Source organism: Drosophila melanogaster, chromosome 3R (assembly GCF_000001215.4).
Source record: "Drosophila melanogaster chromosome 3R".
NCBI lineage: Eukaryota > Metazoa > Arthropoda > Insecta > Diptera > Drosophilidae > Drosophila > Drosophila melanogaster.
In genome coordinates, this window is record NT_033777.3 from 5,669,476 (window position 1) to 5,685,468 (window position 15,993).

At 44.5% G+C, this 15,993-nt stretch overlaps 2 protein-coding genes across 3 annotated transcripts, besides 1 other annotated feature; one reads left to right on the forward strand and one right to left on the reverse strand.

Annotated features, from left to right (window-relative positions):
* Positions 1 to 237: 237 nt before the first annotated feature.
* On the forward strand, positions 238 to 10,455 carry Atg17 (Autophagy-related 17). 2 transcript variants are annotated; one of them, NM_141316.2, is made up of 6 exons: positions 238 to 1,097; positions 3,238 to 3,258; positions 4,015 to 7,085; positions 7,794 to 8,127; positions 8,190 to 8,289; positions 8,539 to 10,455. In NM_141316.2, exons 3-6 carry the CDS (start codon positions 4,234 to 4,236, stop codon positions 9,324 to 9,326), a joined length of 4,074 nt encoding a protein of 1,357 aa, NP_649573.2. In that variant the 5' UTR covers positions 238 to 1,097; positions 3,238 to 3,258; positions 4,015 to 4,233; the 3' UTR covers positions 9,327 to 10,455. The 2 variants fall into 2 exon arrangements, with proteins under 2 accessions (NP_649573.2, NP_996156.1); NM_206434.2 differs by lacking the exon at positions 3,238 to 3,258.
* Positions 7,213 to 7,725: a mobile genetic element.
* Positions 10,456 to 10,578: 123 nt separating the features above from the next.
* Rab23 lies at positions 10,579 to 15,959 on the reverse strand. The gene is made up of 3 exons (NM_141317.3): positions 15,923 to 15,959; positions 13,147 to 13,512; positions 10,579 to 12,442 (listed from the first exon to the last, which is right to left on the reverse strand). The coding sequence occupies exons 2-3, from the start codon at positions 13,264 to 13,266 to the stop codon at positions 11,756 to 11,758; spliced, it is 807 nt and encodes a 268-aa protein (NP_649574.1). The 5' UTR covers positions 13,267 to 13,512; positions 15,923 to 15,959; the 3' UTR covers positions 10,579 to 11,755.
* Between the last annotated feature and the right edge of the window lie 34 nt (positions 15,960 to 15,993).

The following is a 15,993-nucleotide window of genomic DNA, read 5'->3' on the forward strand; positions in this document are numbered from 1 at the left end:
ACAAATACTAAATGGAGACCCCAATATTAACCTGAGATATTTAAATTTAATTTAAATAATGTTCATAAAAATCATTTGGACATTTTGTAACTCTTAGAATTAATACGTCGCACTGGAGGCCGGGCATTTAAAAACAAGTTGGCAGCTATTGAGTATCGTTTCCGCACCAGCTCTGTTATCGATATCAACTTGAAAATATGTTGTCATTCTCACATCGCGAGGCATAAGCAAAGACAAAAAAAAGTGAGAACGAAGTGCGTTATTTAATTTTTATACCATTTAATTTAATTAGAAATCTAAGCAAAGCAACAAAATGCGTGAGTGAAATTGTGTGACTCCAAATACCTAAAAGGCTCCCGTGCCCGCATCGTGTAAATGGCAAAAAACTGACGCGAAAAGTAAAACTGCCAACAACAACAAGCAGCAGCAAACAGAAAGCATAAGCAAGCACTAACAACAACAACAACAACACTCACAGCAGCAGCAGCAGTAGCAACAACAACGCAATTGTGATAGACAAAGAAATAGATTAAGAAAAGGAGGGCAACAGCGAAGAACAGAAGGAAATGAGAAAAACGAAAACAGCATAAATTATTTGGAAAATATTTCCTTGCTCGAACATATTGATAGACATTGGGACTAAAAGAAGAGTCGAGTTAATGCTTTTTGCACATTTGATACGCAACGAAAATAGTTTTTAAAGTAATAGGTAATACGCAGGCAAGAGAAGAAGCAGAGCCATACAAAATAAATAAGAAGAGCGTGGAAGGCGAGGAAGAGAATAAAACAACACAGTGGCGTTGAAAGAGAGGAAGCAGCAGACGAGCGAAAATAAAGAAGAAGCGATACAAATGTTATTGTTGCTGTTGCAAATAAAAACAATCACATAAACACATTTGAAAACAGATACAGCTACAGCTGATGTAAAATAATTTGCAGAGCCTGTGTGTTCGTGCCCGTTTACAATTGATTAAAGCCAAAACACGAACACACCGCGCACACAACCAGGCAACAATAACACTTCACACACGTACACTCACACACACGCAACACAGTCCCACTGGAGACCATTGTGGAAATTGATTAAAGAATATAAGGTGAGTGTGAGTAGGGTATGGTTTAATTAACCGTTAGTTATAGTTTAAAGCACACCAACGCCAGGGGATCCGACGACGCCCTTTTCACTGCAGAAATTCCATCCGTCTTCTTTTTCCACCCCTTTCCCCATCCGCCTTTACAACAAGTGCAACTACATACACCTGCTGCCATTTTCTTTATTGTTTTTTTAAGAACGTCAGCAACCCTCACGCTTTGGTTGTTTTGTGCGTCCGTTTGAGCCAAATTGCAATTAATTGCCATAATTTACATATTTTACAAGAATAACTCGGTGTCTGTGTGCATTTGTTCGTCATTCGAGAGCTTTTTCCTGTTAACTGCACTGCACCCGAATAAGTGCAAAACAAGAAGGAACAAAGCAAAACAACAGCTGAGAGAGCGAACCAGAAGGAAAGAAGCGGATGGAGTGGGGAAAGGGAACCCGTAGAATGAGTTGCAGATCGAATTATCGAATATCGATAAGATGCAGGCGATCAGCTGACCATGTTTACTCTACTACACTACAACCGATTTTTAGGTTTTAATTATCTGCTGTTTTAATGGTCTGCTGTTCTTTGTTTTTCTCTTTTCTGTTTCTTGGCTTAACTTGTTTACTGCAGTTGGAGTTTTTGCGTGAGTCATATGCAGTTTATACCCCTTTAAGATGATGTACATATATGTACATAATAATTAAGTGCAGGGGACACATACTATTAATTGCAGTTAGACACTCACACAAACACACATGCATAACCAAACGCCAGTCCGCCGCTCTCATAATCGTTCTCCCTGAGAGAAAGTGTTTTTATTTTGCCCCCCACAAGGACAAAAAAAAGAAGGGAGAGCTGATAAACTCTGACTGCGCTGTAATCAGTTTGCAGTGACAGAGGAGTTCAGTTTCAGTTGACTCGGCTTGGTTCAGGGTTTCTGATTGCCGTCCTCTTCTCCCTCTTCGCCTACAAGTCCGCTGTTCGGCACCGTGACGTCACCTAGACTTACACCCCTAATCAAAGATCCACTAGTTTAGATTTCCTGCATCAACGCCATATTAACTTTATAAGCAGTCGTTATATCTCAAGTAGGCAAAAAAGTGTAATAGATATGTATCTAAATTGTCGTACATTCTATTTATTAAAATTCGTTTTTACATCCAACAGGTGTTATTTTTGAAGTCTTAGATAACAAACAATATTCGAATTATGTGGTAGAATACTTAGCAATATACGCACATACATATACATATGAACATTATATCCAATGCTTTAAAACCGGAATATCAAGACAACATAATGCAACATCTGGTTCCGAGCTATCCAGGCAATCACATTTTTGAAGTTCCCCCGGTTATCACACATATATCGATACATACCCCGAAATGTGTAACACAGATACAGCTCACCATCCCTCTGATAAGATCTTATCAGTTCGGGGCTTGCTCGCTATCGTGATTTGGGTTGAAGGGTCCGCGATAATTGCATTGGGGCATGCCATTGGTAATCACAATTTGGCTGATTAGTGCTGTCTGTCTGTCAATTCCAACGGCTATGTATTTCATCAATTTGCTTAAGTGTACCTGGTAATTTTACCTCGGCATTACAGATGATCCTGAGCTAATCGTTCCTGGTATTTCATCAGATATAAAAGCGGCGTACCGTTACACATGTTCGCAAACTGTGGACAATTTTGAGAAAACCATCCGTAATAAACCGCGTCTTGGAAATTTAGAAGTTTAGTTTGACGGAATGGTGAAATTGGCTTAGGTAAAAGAAGGACCGCGGGGTCAGGTAAACGCTGGTGCGTCGGCGTTGGCATTGACTCATGATCGGCGTTGGCATCGATCTTTAATTCTCCGACTAATTATGATTGAAACAAAAGTAGGTACAAGAACTTTCTCGAAATTAACAAATTAATTAAATATGGTTTATTTGTGATTCACACGAGGAGCTGAATTGGTGATGCTGCTTTTGTTTAATTCAACTGAATTTACTTGATGCAACTCCCTTCTTTTAGTTGGGAACTTCTAGCTAAAAAATAGCTAAATCATCGTCACACACGTGCGGCGCTCTCTCATCCGCTCAAATATTCTCCGTCTTTAGTCGTGCGCTCTCTGCGATGATCATTTGTTTTCGAACCACCCGCAAGTCTAGACGTGTTCAAATCAAGGTGCGTTGATAACACGTTTCACGATGTTGTTGTTCTGGTGCGCTGCTGTTTACAGCTCGCAAATAAATAAATAGTGTGGGGAAGAGTGAATGCGCGTGTGCCGAGTGTGGAGCCATGCTCTTTCCGCTTTTCCGCTTTCCCTGTTATGCGCCTTATCGCTAAAAGCCGTCTGCGAGGCTAAATTGTAAACAAAATATAAAAATAAAATTTAATAAGCGTCTGTGCACATGCTCGGCCTGCTATTTTTTATTGCGACTCGGAAATGGCCCAGTTAGTCATTAACATTTGTACTACCTCCCTCACCGCGCGCCTACCCTCAGATTGTCCCTCTGACGACACAAAGAGAGCAAAAAGCACCAGCGACAGTCTGTCTAACAGCTGTTGGGTATCACAAGTGATCCAGTCAATGGCTTCAAAGTAGCTAGGCTATTCTCTGCCTCTGCGGTGGATTACTAGTGGATGCAATCGTTGAAAGCGGTAGAGTGTGGTTTTAGGGCTTAAAACGACAAAAACGATACAATTTTTTACAAATATTCTGAAATTACACTAACGTTGTTGTTTGTTGCTAAATATAAAGTGCATTAAAAATTCGTAACGCTAAAATGTCATATTGTTTGTTACTTCTTTGAGCTTCATTTAAATAAAAACAAAAACAGCTTTACTACATAGTAATGAAACACACTTAATAAGTTAAATGCGTATCACAAATAAGACTATCTTTACTCATTCGTATTCGTTGTTTCTTTTCTCTGGCAGCTTAACACTAACAACACGAGTATAACAAAACCAAAAGTACAAGCACACGTGCCGATGAGGGAATACCATTATATCGTCTGAAGCACTGCCAAACCATTCGAGAGACGACAGGACCAGGATTAGAGGGAGGCGAAGCGGGCGTGGGAGAGGGAGAAGCGGGAGTATCCCCGCCAGACAGCGGTAGCCAAGTCGAGGAGACAGTGAAAAACCAACGGCTCCATGATGCTGTACGTGTTCCACGTAGATGTCGGCCGCATGCTAAGCTTTGACATGAACGTTGCACTGCAGCCAGTGGAGCATCTCAAGGAGACGATCCAGAAGCTGCACAACATCCCGGCCGCCAACATTGTTTTGCTAGTGAGCGGAGGCGAAATGCTCACGCACTCCACCCAAGTGTCGTGCTACTCAGCTGGCACCGACACCAATCCCATCTATATGTTTCTCACGGGTGATGAGCGCCTACCGCCCACGATATACAACTCGGACGCGGACAACGAGCTCCGTCGTCAGGTAGAGGAAAGTCACCGGTTACCTCCGGCCCTGGAGACAGTGCGTCAGCGGGCACAGCTGGCTCAACACATGCGAGAGCTGGCCAGAAAGGAGGAGGATCAGTGCGAGCGTCTGGTTCACGAGCAGCACCTTCAGCAGCAGGGCTGGTCGGCTGTGGTGGCCAATATGGAGGATCTGACGAACGAGTTTTGCGACCGCTTCCAGAATTTCTGCTCCTTCTTTGACCGGCATCTCCAGAAACGAGAAAGCTTTTTGGAGCTGCTGCGTAACTTTCCCGATGATCTCAAGCAGCTGGGCAGGATTCCCATACTCCCTGATCTAATGTCTCTTGCCGAGGCCGATTTCCATGGCTTTGACGAACTGTTGGATAACGACGACGTGTTTACTGCCCAGCAACAACCAACGCCGCAGCAGCAGGCGCTCACCGAATCCTCGCAAGCTGACTCCCCCAATAAGAAGCTCAAAATGGGCGACGAGGTGGAAACAGAATCTGGTGAGCAAACGGAGCGCGGTGTTCAGACTTTGACGAGCAGCAGTTCGCTTGCCCGTCGCCCAAACCTGAACCTGCTGCAGTGGATCAGTTCCAAGGGTAACCATAGGGCTCTGCAGCTTATGTCAGATGAGTGCATCCAGGGACTGGACGTCTTCAGTGTGGAAATTTACGAGAAGCTGAAAGAGGAAGTCAATCAGATCATTAAGTTGGCCAACCAGGCCGATGTTAAGGAGATCAAGGGCCTCGGCGACCGTCTCTGCAAGCTGGAGGAGTTTAAGTTCCGGATCAAGAAGATGGTGCAGGAGCAAAAGGAACAGGCACTAGCCCTCCAGCAGAATGAGGCGCGCGCGCAGAATTTGCGCGACAACTCCGTCCTCCCGGATCTTTGCCTCTCGCATCGCTCCCAGCTGCAGGTAATGCTGGATAATCACATTAAGATACGCGAGTACTGCCGCTGCATAGCCAACTCCAAGGACGAGCTGGGCTGGAATCTGCACACACGTCTGCGACGGATCGTGTGGATTGAGAATGGGATGAGTGAGTTCGACAACAGATTGCTGTTTAATCATCGCTGCTTGCGGCGTGCTGAACGTCACATATGCATCATCGAGCAGATCCACCGGGCGCCGAGCACCTATGTTTCGGCCGTGGCGGAGGTGGTGCGTCGGAAGATCTTTTCGGATGAGTTCCGGCAGTGGGCCACTCGACTTTCTGCGGACTTCGATCGCATTCACAGCGAGGAGTTGAGCCGACGGAGGGATTTCAATGCAAGCTTCGAAGGCCATTTTCTCAATATTCTGTTTCCTGGCATGGGTGACATGCCCCCAGCTTTTGCAAATGAGCACCCCTTGAGCTTTGACACGCGTCTCCCTTCTTTGAGTCGATCGGACATGGAGCTGCTCTCCTCGCAGTTGCCAGAACTGGCCGGACAGCTGCAGTTGCCCGACATGAAGCCTGTGATAGATTTTTTCGCCCTGCGGTCGGATAAGAATGTGGAGCCAGACCAAGAGCAGGAGAGGGATATCCCACTAATGGCTCCACGTTTGGCCGAGCTCCAGGCGCAGGCAGCTGCCTCTGACTGCGAAACCGATACGGAAACAGAATTCGAGAAGCTCAGCACCACCTCCAAGTGTGTTGCAACTTCAATCTCGACCAGTTTGGTGGAGCAAGTGGCACAGAGTACTGCTACCGAGGATCTGCTGATGCTAAGTGCTGGCACCCTGACCGAAGAGAATGCAGGCAGTTTTGAGAAGATGCGTAGCGACATGGAAAGTATGACCAAGTTGGCAAGAGCATGCCTCGCTGAAGCTCGTTCCAATGTGGGCGTCTTTCGCAGTGACGTCGCCAACTACCAGGATGAACTCCAGTCCGAGTTGCATCTTCTGCGAGATAAATGCAATGTGCTGAAAATGATGTGTGAGGAACGCGAGCAGAAATTGCAAGAAAAGCTGGATGAGATGAGCTTGAAACTGCAATTGGCGGAGCAGGAGAAGCAGGCTGCGGTGGCCCAGGCGCGGGAGCAGCTTATCCACGAGCACAAAACGGAGCTGGAGTCCCTACGTTGCCGGTTTAAGCTGATGACCTCCATGGAGCGGTCGCCATCGGACAGCAGCCTTGAGAAAATAGAGCGACCGACAAGCAGCGCTAGCGTGGTCAGCGCCAACGCTGGTGTGGATATCGACCATCTGCTGGCCCAGCAGCGCCAGGAGCTGCTGGCCCAGAGGGAGCGTGCCATTAGCGAAGCCGTTGATTCGGAACGATCGCTATGGCAATCACGTCTCCTCCCCCTAAACTCTGAATCTGTGATGGCCAACGTGGGCATATTAAAGGACATGTTGGCCGACAAGGAACGGCAGCTAGATCAGCTGCGGGAGCAGAATAAGATTCTCACCCAAGAGACATACCAGCTGAAGACACGACTGGAGATGATCACCAACGAGGATGGCAACAGCTGGCTTAAGGAGAAGATCGACTATCTTAACAAGGACAAGTGCCGGCTGGAAGAGGAGCTCAGCCAGGAGAAGAGCCGGCGCCAAGAGATGGAGTCCAGTGTGGCCGCCATGAGAAGGTAAGAACAGGAACTCTACTTCAGGCTTCATTGCCGAGCAATTATCAGTGTGTTAATTTTGGTAGAGCCTAATGATTGTGAATCAGATATTCCTAATTATACCCGTTACTCGCAGAGTAAAAGGGTATACTAGATTCGTTGGAATTACATACATTTAGGCAGAAGGAAACGTTTCCGACTGTATAAGGTATATATATTCTTGATTAGGATCAATAGCCGAGTCGATCTAGCCATGTCCACCTGTCCGTATGAGCGTCGAGATCACAGGAACTATAAAAGCTAGAAGGTTGAGATTCAGCATACAGATTCTAGAGACACAGACGCAGTGCATGTGGGCGCAATGTTGACCCATGTTGCCACGCCCTCTCTAACTTCCACAAACCGAACAAAACTGTCACGCCCATGTGATGAAATTTCACTTCTTTATTAGTCTTGTAAATTTCTATAGATTTCCCAAAAAAAACTAAAACCGCCCAAAGCTGCCAAGACCACACTTTTGGACAATTTTTAAAATTTTTCTCATTTTGTTCCCCAATATCTATCGATATCCCAGAAAAATTATGATATTTCGCGTTCGCATTAACCCTAGCTATGTAATGGGTATCTGAAAGTCGGGGAACTCGACTATAGCTTTCTCTCTAGCTTAATATGTAATTTGATTGCCTTTTCGGTTAAACGAGTGCTAACAATAACCTTTTCCACTAATAGCTCTGCCTACGATCTGAATGTTGGTGGCCCCCTGACCCGATCGAAGTCTGGCGTAAGTTCCAGTCACCGATCTATCGCCTTGGAAGGATGTGCTCGAGGCGATCTCGTCTTCGTCGTTTGGAGCATGCGGCACGCGCAATTTATGGTCGTCCAGGACTCGCTCACCTTGTACTTCGTCCATGCCGACAGTTTGGCTAGCCTGCAGTTGACAGCTCCGACCTCACCCACACCGTCATTGGACCCTTCGCAGACAGTTGTGGATATCAACCAGATCCCTCTGCCCTACTACGCCATTGGTCGGGTCATCGACAAGGAGTACTGCCAGGCGCGAAAGGTGTGTGCATATTTAAATATTTCACCAGCATGAGTACTCACCCCTGTGTGGCTTCTTTGCAGGACGACAATCGTTATCGCGTCAGTAGGGGCTCCAAGTTCTATCGCATCAAGCTGGCCCCTTTGCCTTCTCGAAACGCTTCGCGGCGTGAGCGTTTAGAGTGTAAGTAAGAATTGAGGCTGGTGAATCTTTATGAGCGTATCGAATTTTCATTTGAGGTCATCGTATCTTATTACGTTTTTTAACACGCAGCTGGTGTTATTTTATCAAATGTCGAGATAGATACTTTCTGATTTAGCTTAGTGGGAAATTGAGTAATTTAAAGGGTCTGTTCATTCAAAGATTTACCAAGACGTTCATGACTAGCTATGAAGTAACTGCAGGAAACTAACTTACGATCTCCCTTTTTAGCCAGCTCATCCATTGCCGCAGTCGTGGCTTCGCCCAGAGATGTCATCGATGCTCCCAGTAGCAACACGAGCGTCTATCAGAGCTTCAAGCAGCGCACGGTGAGCATTACGAGCGTAAATGAGGAGGATGACGAGTCGGCTTCGCTGCTCAGCGAGCGTTGTCGCTACATAAGCGTAAGCGAGGAGGATGAGTTGCATGCTGCTGGTGGCTCAATGCCGGCAGTAACAGCTGCTGTTGCAACAGGCACATCGACAGCAGCATCATCTGCAACACCAATTACAACTGCTGCACCGGTGGCAGGAGGTCCGACATCAACTGCACCGACGGCAGCAACTCAAGCACAGTCTGTGATAACAGAGCAGCCAACGGCATCAAGTAAACTTAAATTGGATCTACTGTTGGCCTCTGCTGATATAATAACACAACCCCTAACACAACAACCGCACCAACAGCGACAGGAACTTGATCAGCCAGCTGAGGCTGAGAGTACAGCGCCTGTGGCTGAAACAAGTCCAAATCAAACAATCCAACCTGAGGATCCGGATCCGGAACCGGAAACCATTACCATCTATGTGCCCCCCAACGCCCCAGCAGTATTAACTGCAACACCCTCTACAAGAGCTAGCATCCTGGCCAGCATCAGTGCGAAGCCTATCATCAGCACAGACTCCATGCTGCCCATGTCCATTGGCACGGCGGCCATAAGCGAGGACTCGGACGAGTATCGTTCGCTGGAGGGCAAGGACGATGGCGATGGCGATGCCGATGATTTTCCCATTTCCGAGTAGTGTACGACAGTTGGGACTAACATATAACTACTTATATACATAAACGGAGTGTGTATCTAGGCTAAATCTTGTACTCTATGTAGGAACCGCATCAAAACCAACAACCAATACCCAAAAATTGAAAAATAAGCCTCAGGGCAGACACACAACACACACAATACAGTAGCCTCAAAAAACGACATCAGCCAGCAACAAAAACAGCAACGTGAAAGTTATATATAGTTAACTGATTTAAAGTTAACCAAGTGCGGAATATATATTCAAAAGAAAGTGAAAACAAATGTTCTAATGTCCGCATAATGAAATAATCTTATCAAATTTGAAAGCGGGATTTACCCCTTCAAATGCAAACACACCGAGACACAGACACAGCTAGGATTTTCAAAATCTTTATTTCAAATAAAAATAATGTACTTTAACAAATTTACCTTATAATCAAAATATTTACATCGGTAATTTTCGGTTTAAAGTTATAATTTGCTTCATTTAGTGCCAAGAAAATTATTTCCAAGTCACATTAGTTTCGTAGCGTGTAAAATTGAGATGAGGAACACAAGAAATCATATTTTTTATAGGCATTTTAAAAAGACTAGAACACAAAGAGTTTGCACACACACACACACAGAGACCCACCCTCACAAAACAAACAAAACACAACCCAAACACACAAAGAAACAAGAAACACAATCTTTTGGGCTCAGCCTGCGAAAAACACAGTTTTATGCTCAGCTTTTACCACTCTCTTCCCCTGACCCTCCAGAAATCGAACTTTCTACTCTCTCTCCTTGCCTATATCTAAGATATTTTGATTTTTCGACTTTGTGTAAATAAATAAGAATGGAAATTGACGAATAGTTATTTATGCCTTTATTAATACAAGGAAACACTTGAAAATTACAACAAAATAGATATATACACATTTAATGATTTATGCGTTGCGAAGCGATAGTTTTTCAACGCGCATTGTAAATATAAAGAAAGAAATATTATATATTTAAAATAGTTTAAACGATTTAAATGTGGAAACGTTTAAACGATGGTGTAACAGAAGCGGATCGCAAAATTGTCAAGCTTACAAAAAAAGTGTAAAATCAAAAATCAAATAAAAAATGGTAAACATTTCAAAACTACGACTGCTGTTTTAACCCATGACATCTTAACCCATTATGCTACTTTAATTTCGAACCCACTTCATCAAATTCCTGCCCGCTGACTTTCCAAAAGTGAATCCCAATTGCACAACAATCGACTTAATTTACATAAAATAATTTATTAAGTAAACATATTAATGGATCATTACATGCATAAATAGAATATTAATGGGCTTAGGGTTATTTATTATTTATTAGTTATTTCTAAACTCCTATTCGGCTTACATGTTACATGCTTCACGAGTTTCACTGTGCTCTATCTGCAGTTTTTTGCATAGAATGCGAGCAGCACTGGTCTACATGAATCGCGTCAAATTGCGCTCTGGCATGACTTGCAATTAGTTAATAATTATAAAAGCTGAATGTTTAATTGCACATTTGGCCAACGCGAATTGGCAAAGGGATTTCACATGGACCTGTGATCTGGGCTTGGTAGCGTGATAAATAGCCTTTTAATTCTGCTTGGTTAGGGAGCTAACCCCTATATACAAACATATTCGATATGAAAGCAAAGTTGCTTCAGTCTCCGTTATAGAAAAGCGGGCATAATACATACATACAAATTTGATTTCGTATCTATAACTAATTGTGGAAATTTTTGAGAAACTGCCAGTGCTCGTGCATATTGTCTATGGTTTCGAGAACTCATCATCTACCCGTGCAGATCGGGTGCTATGGTTTTGGTCTAATGGCTCGTGTGGCCAAGTGAGTATTGGGTCTGTATATACGTTCTATATATGGTAAATATAAACAGGAGTATTAAATAGTTGCAGTTAAAATAATACACCGAAAAGTTAGCTTATTCTATGGTGTCTTAAATGATTTGGGTGTTTCTTATAATTTTCGTGTTCAAGAACAATATCCGGCATAGAATTTAAATCTGTATATTAAAAATCGTAGTTTTAAAAACCAAAGATGAATACATTTTTGTGAGATATCGGAACCGGCCCGAAAGATGGTGAAAACTTTCCGTTGTGCAGTGTAAATCAAATATTTAGTTCCTCAGTTCGACCGCAAGGGTATCTCATCTTCGTGGGGATCCAGAAGATCCAATTTGCTGCCTCCGATTATTTTTTCTGTTCCGTAAGCATGTCTGAACCACATCACGCGGAGTCTGTGCACGACTAGTGAATGGCTGTGGTTGCATCCAACGGTTGGCTGGCCACCCGGCCACAACATCATTAGGCTCCAAAATAATTAGGCGTTAAATATGCTCCAGATATTAATTGCCAGCCGAGTCGCCCCTGCCGCCATCTAACCAGCTAATCCGACAACTCCTCACAATATTCCGCATTTCTTGAGCACTATCTTTCGCTTTCGGGCCACGCTGGAGCCATGGCCCTTCTTCGCCGGACGGAGGACGATGGTGCCGCTGCTGGACTTTGTGAAGGTCGGGCTGAAGGCGCTGATCGTGGGCGTGCTGCTGTAAGGCGGATGGCTGGAGTTTTGCTGGTTTCCGGCCACCTGGTCGTAGCTCTGGGTCATTAGCTGATGGCACTTGGTGGCCAGGTAGCGAAACACGGACGCCACGTTAATGTCCTCCTTGACGGAGGTGCGGATGAGCCGGCAGTTGAGGAGCTTGGCCAGCGTCTCCACCTCGTCGGCCGTAACCACCGCCTGTTCGATAAGATCGATCTTGTTCTGCACAATCACTGTGGGTATCTCGTTGCACTCGTTCTCCACCTTGCGCTTCCAATCCTTGATCGCGTCGAAGGATGCTCGATCCGTCGTCGAAAAGACCAGGACGGAAGCCTGGGCGCCGCGGTAGTACGCCTTTGTGATGCAGTCGAACTCCTCCTGGCCGGCGGTGTCCCACAGCATGATGCGCACATCCTCGCCGTCGATCTCGATCTGTCGCTCTAGGAAGTCCACTCCAATCGTTTTCTTGTAGTCCTTCGTGAAAATGCCTTTGCAATAGCGCTGGATCATTGATGACTTGCCAACGCCGCCATTTCCAACAATGACCTATGGAAAATACCAGAGTTGTTATTAGTTCATATTTCAAAACAAAAGTCTTACGTTATGTTTTGCTATTTCAATCATAAGCAAAAAAGCGTTTTGTTATTCACCAGAAGGAGAGAAAATTAACTGTTCACAATATTTATGTGCTTTCTACTGGACATTTAAAACGGTTAGCCATTTAAGTTAATTAAGCGCGTAAATGTCAATCAAATTTGGCTTGTCTGCAGAAAGACACATTCGGAAATAATCATATAAATCAATTTGAAACAATTCCAGAAAAACCATTAGAAACAACTTTATTTAGGGAGAGGAGAACCCTAATTGAACTAGAATCTTAATTCGTGCAGTTTCGCCATTAGCAACAGACATTTCCATCGGATTTTATCTTACAGGTGCCATTCACAACACTTGGCGAGGGAAAATTACACAGAAAGTTATTATTTAGAACTAGTTAGAAGTTTATAAAAATATATAGAAAAACTATTAGATGATCTGATGCTTTAACATATGGAAGTTGATTAATATACTAATATTGGAAAGAAGTCATTCCATTTTGGGATATGCAGAACTCTTCTTGATACGATATATAATCAATTGTATATGTGGGTTTGGTTTAATAGTAGCCATCTTTTTTTCTTGCAGTGCACTCATTTCAACCATTCATCATCCGAATGACAGAGATTCACGCAGCCGGCTGGGCAACTTACCACTTTAATGGCCAGCTCGATATCATCTTCACGCATGCTGGTGTAGTTGTACTGCGCCTGGGAGTGGGTCTGCAGAACGGACGCAGCAGCACCGCCGGTTGCCGTTTGGATTAGACGCATCTAAGCCGGCAGGTGGGCCGCCGCTCGCCCAGGTGTTTGATTGTGGCTCTGGCTCCAGCTCCAGCTCCAACTGCAGCTCCTGGCCAGGCAAATCGGTTGGAGGAGCACGAAATCTCAATCCGCCCAACGCAAGTGTGTTCAAATGTGTTTGTTTGGTTAGCCAAGTTTTCCGCAGCTTTTCACTTTTCCCCCAACTTTGTCTGAATCTCGTTTCACTTTCTACGCATTGATTTCACCAAATTCGATCTGTGGAAAAAGAGAAAAATCCAACTATTCAGCGACATCAGTTTTAACATACGGCAAGTGCTACAGTCAAACTTCGTTAGCTTGAACTAAAGAAATATGAAGTGAAAAAGCAAATTTGGGGGTTTTATTATTTGATTATATATTGGAACAACTATCCATCTATTTTTATAAACCTTTGTTTTCTGGAGATATCTTTGCTTTAAATTGAAAAGGCGCGAGAAGTTGTACCAATATTTCGACTCAAATTAATTTCCCTTCCCGAAGCTTGACTGTAAATGCAAAAGGTTTTCTTTCATTTCCACGTCAACCGGTTTTCAGCGCTGTGTTTCTCGCTTCTTTTGGCCAAGTCTGTTTTTCGTTTCCCCTGTTTTTCTTTCTTGTTTTTCTCTGTTTCTACCGACTGGCCCAGGGGCCACCGAATGCGGCTTCTAATAAGACGCAACACGAACGGCCGGGCACGCACGGTTATGTTGTTCAACAACAGGTGCTTCCACACACCTTACGCACAGGTAACAGGCGGTGGTCGGGCGGGGGGGGGGTGGGATTTTGGAGTTGGGCGGTGGTCTGGTGGTTAGGTGGGACGACAGGGGCCAGTGGATACTGGTCAGCAGAGAGATGGAGATGGAGCCCGCATGACATTAGTATTCGCATTAGCGCGTGCTTATGAATTCTTTGAAAATTGTGCTCTTTCTTCTGGCCTTTCCCCCGTTTACAGTTGCTTACTGCGGCTTCGTGGGCGGACGGCTGTGCGGCTAAGTGGGTTCGGAATATATATGGAGGGTAGATACAATATCTGACCAAACGGATGGGGCCCACTTGGTTACATTGTGTTCTAAAGGAGATATATTCGTTTCGTAAGCAAATTAGCTTGGTTTCAAGGTTCTCAAAATAGATCGGAAGCTTGGTGCTCGAAAAAACAATAACAAACCAATCATCAATTCGGGTTGGATTCATCTAAGCTTCGAAAGAAGCATTAGATATATGTATAGCCTACAGCGTTTCCCAATTTTCTCTCAGTTTTTCAATAATAAACGAACCTTTTTTGTGTAAAATGTGGCTGATATGAATGAATTTGCGTGAAATTCTCAAGATTTTATTGGCCTAAATATAGTGATCTGCCTTCGAAGGTTACAAATACAACAATTAATTAATTCCCAGCAGTCTTTTCTGAGCTCTTTCCACACAGTCGGCATTCCGCACTAGACGGACAGGTAACACAGGATTTGTGTTTTCCATTTTCTCCACCGATTCTTTCTTAACCCAAACCACCACCTTTAACCCACTGTGCAACCTTTCGCTCGTTCTAATTATGCCGCGACTTTTTTCCTACAGCTTCTTCTAAAAGGTTCATGCTATTTTCGTTGACTTTTTTGTAGTTCATTGTCATGATAATTAAGGCCACCGGTTATAGATTTAGTTCAATAGCCATGTGTACACTTAAAGATTTGTTCCACAAAAGAGAGCACCGATCCTCAGATTGTTCTAATCTTGAGCCTGTGAGCAACCATTTGTTTTCTGCACAGGCTGTGGAGTAAATTGCGAATGGAGCGCCGCGCTGCAATTATCTTTGGATTTGCCCAAGGAACTGATAGATCGGCGGCCGTTTTCTTGGCCATTGTTGTGGAATGTGGATTCTAACTTGTCCATTTAGGTTCACAACAGCACCAATACACCTGCACTCGGCCACATGCATGCATGCCGTGCACGGCTGCACACCCCTACACATGTGCACTTGTTGTGCTGCCGCTGCTGCTGCAGAGGAAAAACGGATTTTCCAGGCTTGCAAGTGTGTGTGTTCGTATGGGGAAAATTATGCAAATGCCGAGCGCTACTTAAATCAATTACGAGCGCGAATTCCTCATTATTTAAATCATGATTAAATAGTTACTCGCGCATTAACGGTACTCCGCACAGTGTCGCCCTCTGCTTCTTCTGTTTTTGTCTGTTTTTTTATCTCTTGCCATATTTTTCATGGCTCTTTTACTGCCTCTTCTCACTAAAATCAACTCAAAAGTCTACTGCGATTGTGTTTTCTGGGTGAGAAATAGACGAAAAGAAGTTTCGAGTGCGAAAACGCGAAGCTCGCATTCGAATCGCAGCTTGGGATCGCACAGAAAATCGTAAACACGTTCGCAGCGGAGCCCCTCTTCTACTTGGCCAAAACTACCAAGCAGATAAAACGGCTAAAGCAGCTAAATTGGAGCTAAAACAACGACGACAACGCGTGCGAAGCGCCTTAATTAAAGACGAACGTCGCCTGGGATCCCGATCTCTGAATTGACCCGCAGTGAAAGTCAACTTGCACACACGATATACACCATGGTTTATGGTTTTTGCCCCCGGCCGATTTTTTAGGGCGCCAAGTGGGAGAAATGCGCTGCACTGCGAACCGGAATGCCAAAAATCGCACCTGTTGCTCGTCGCGATCGAAATTTGAATGCCAAGCCTGGCTTGCTGCGAGCAGTGCGACCATGGCGTGCG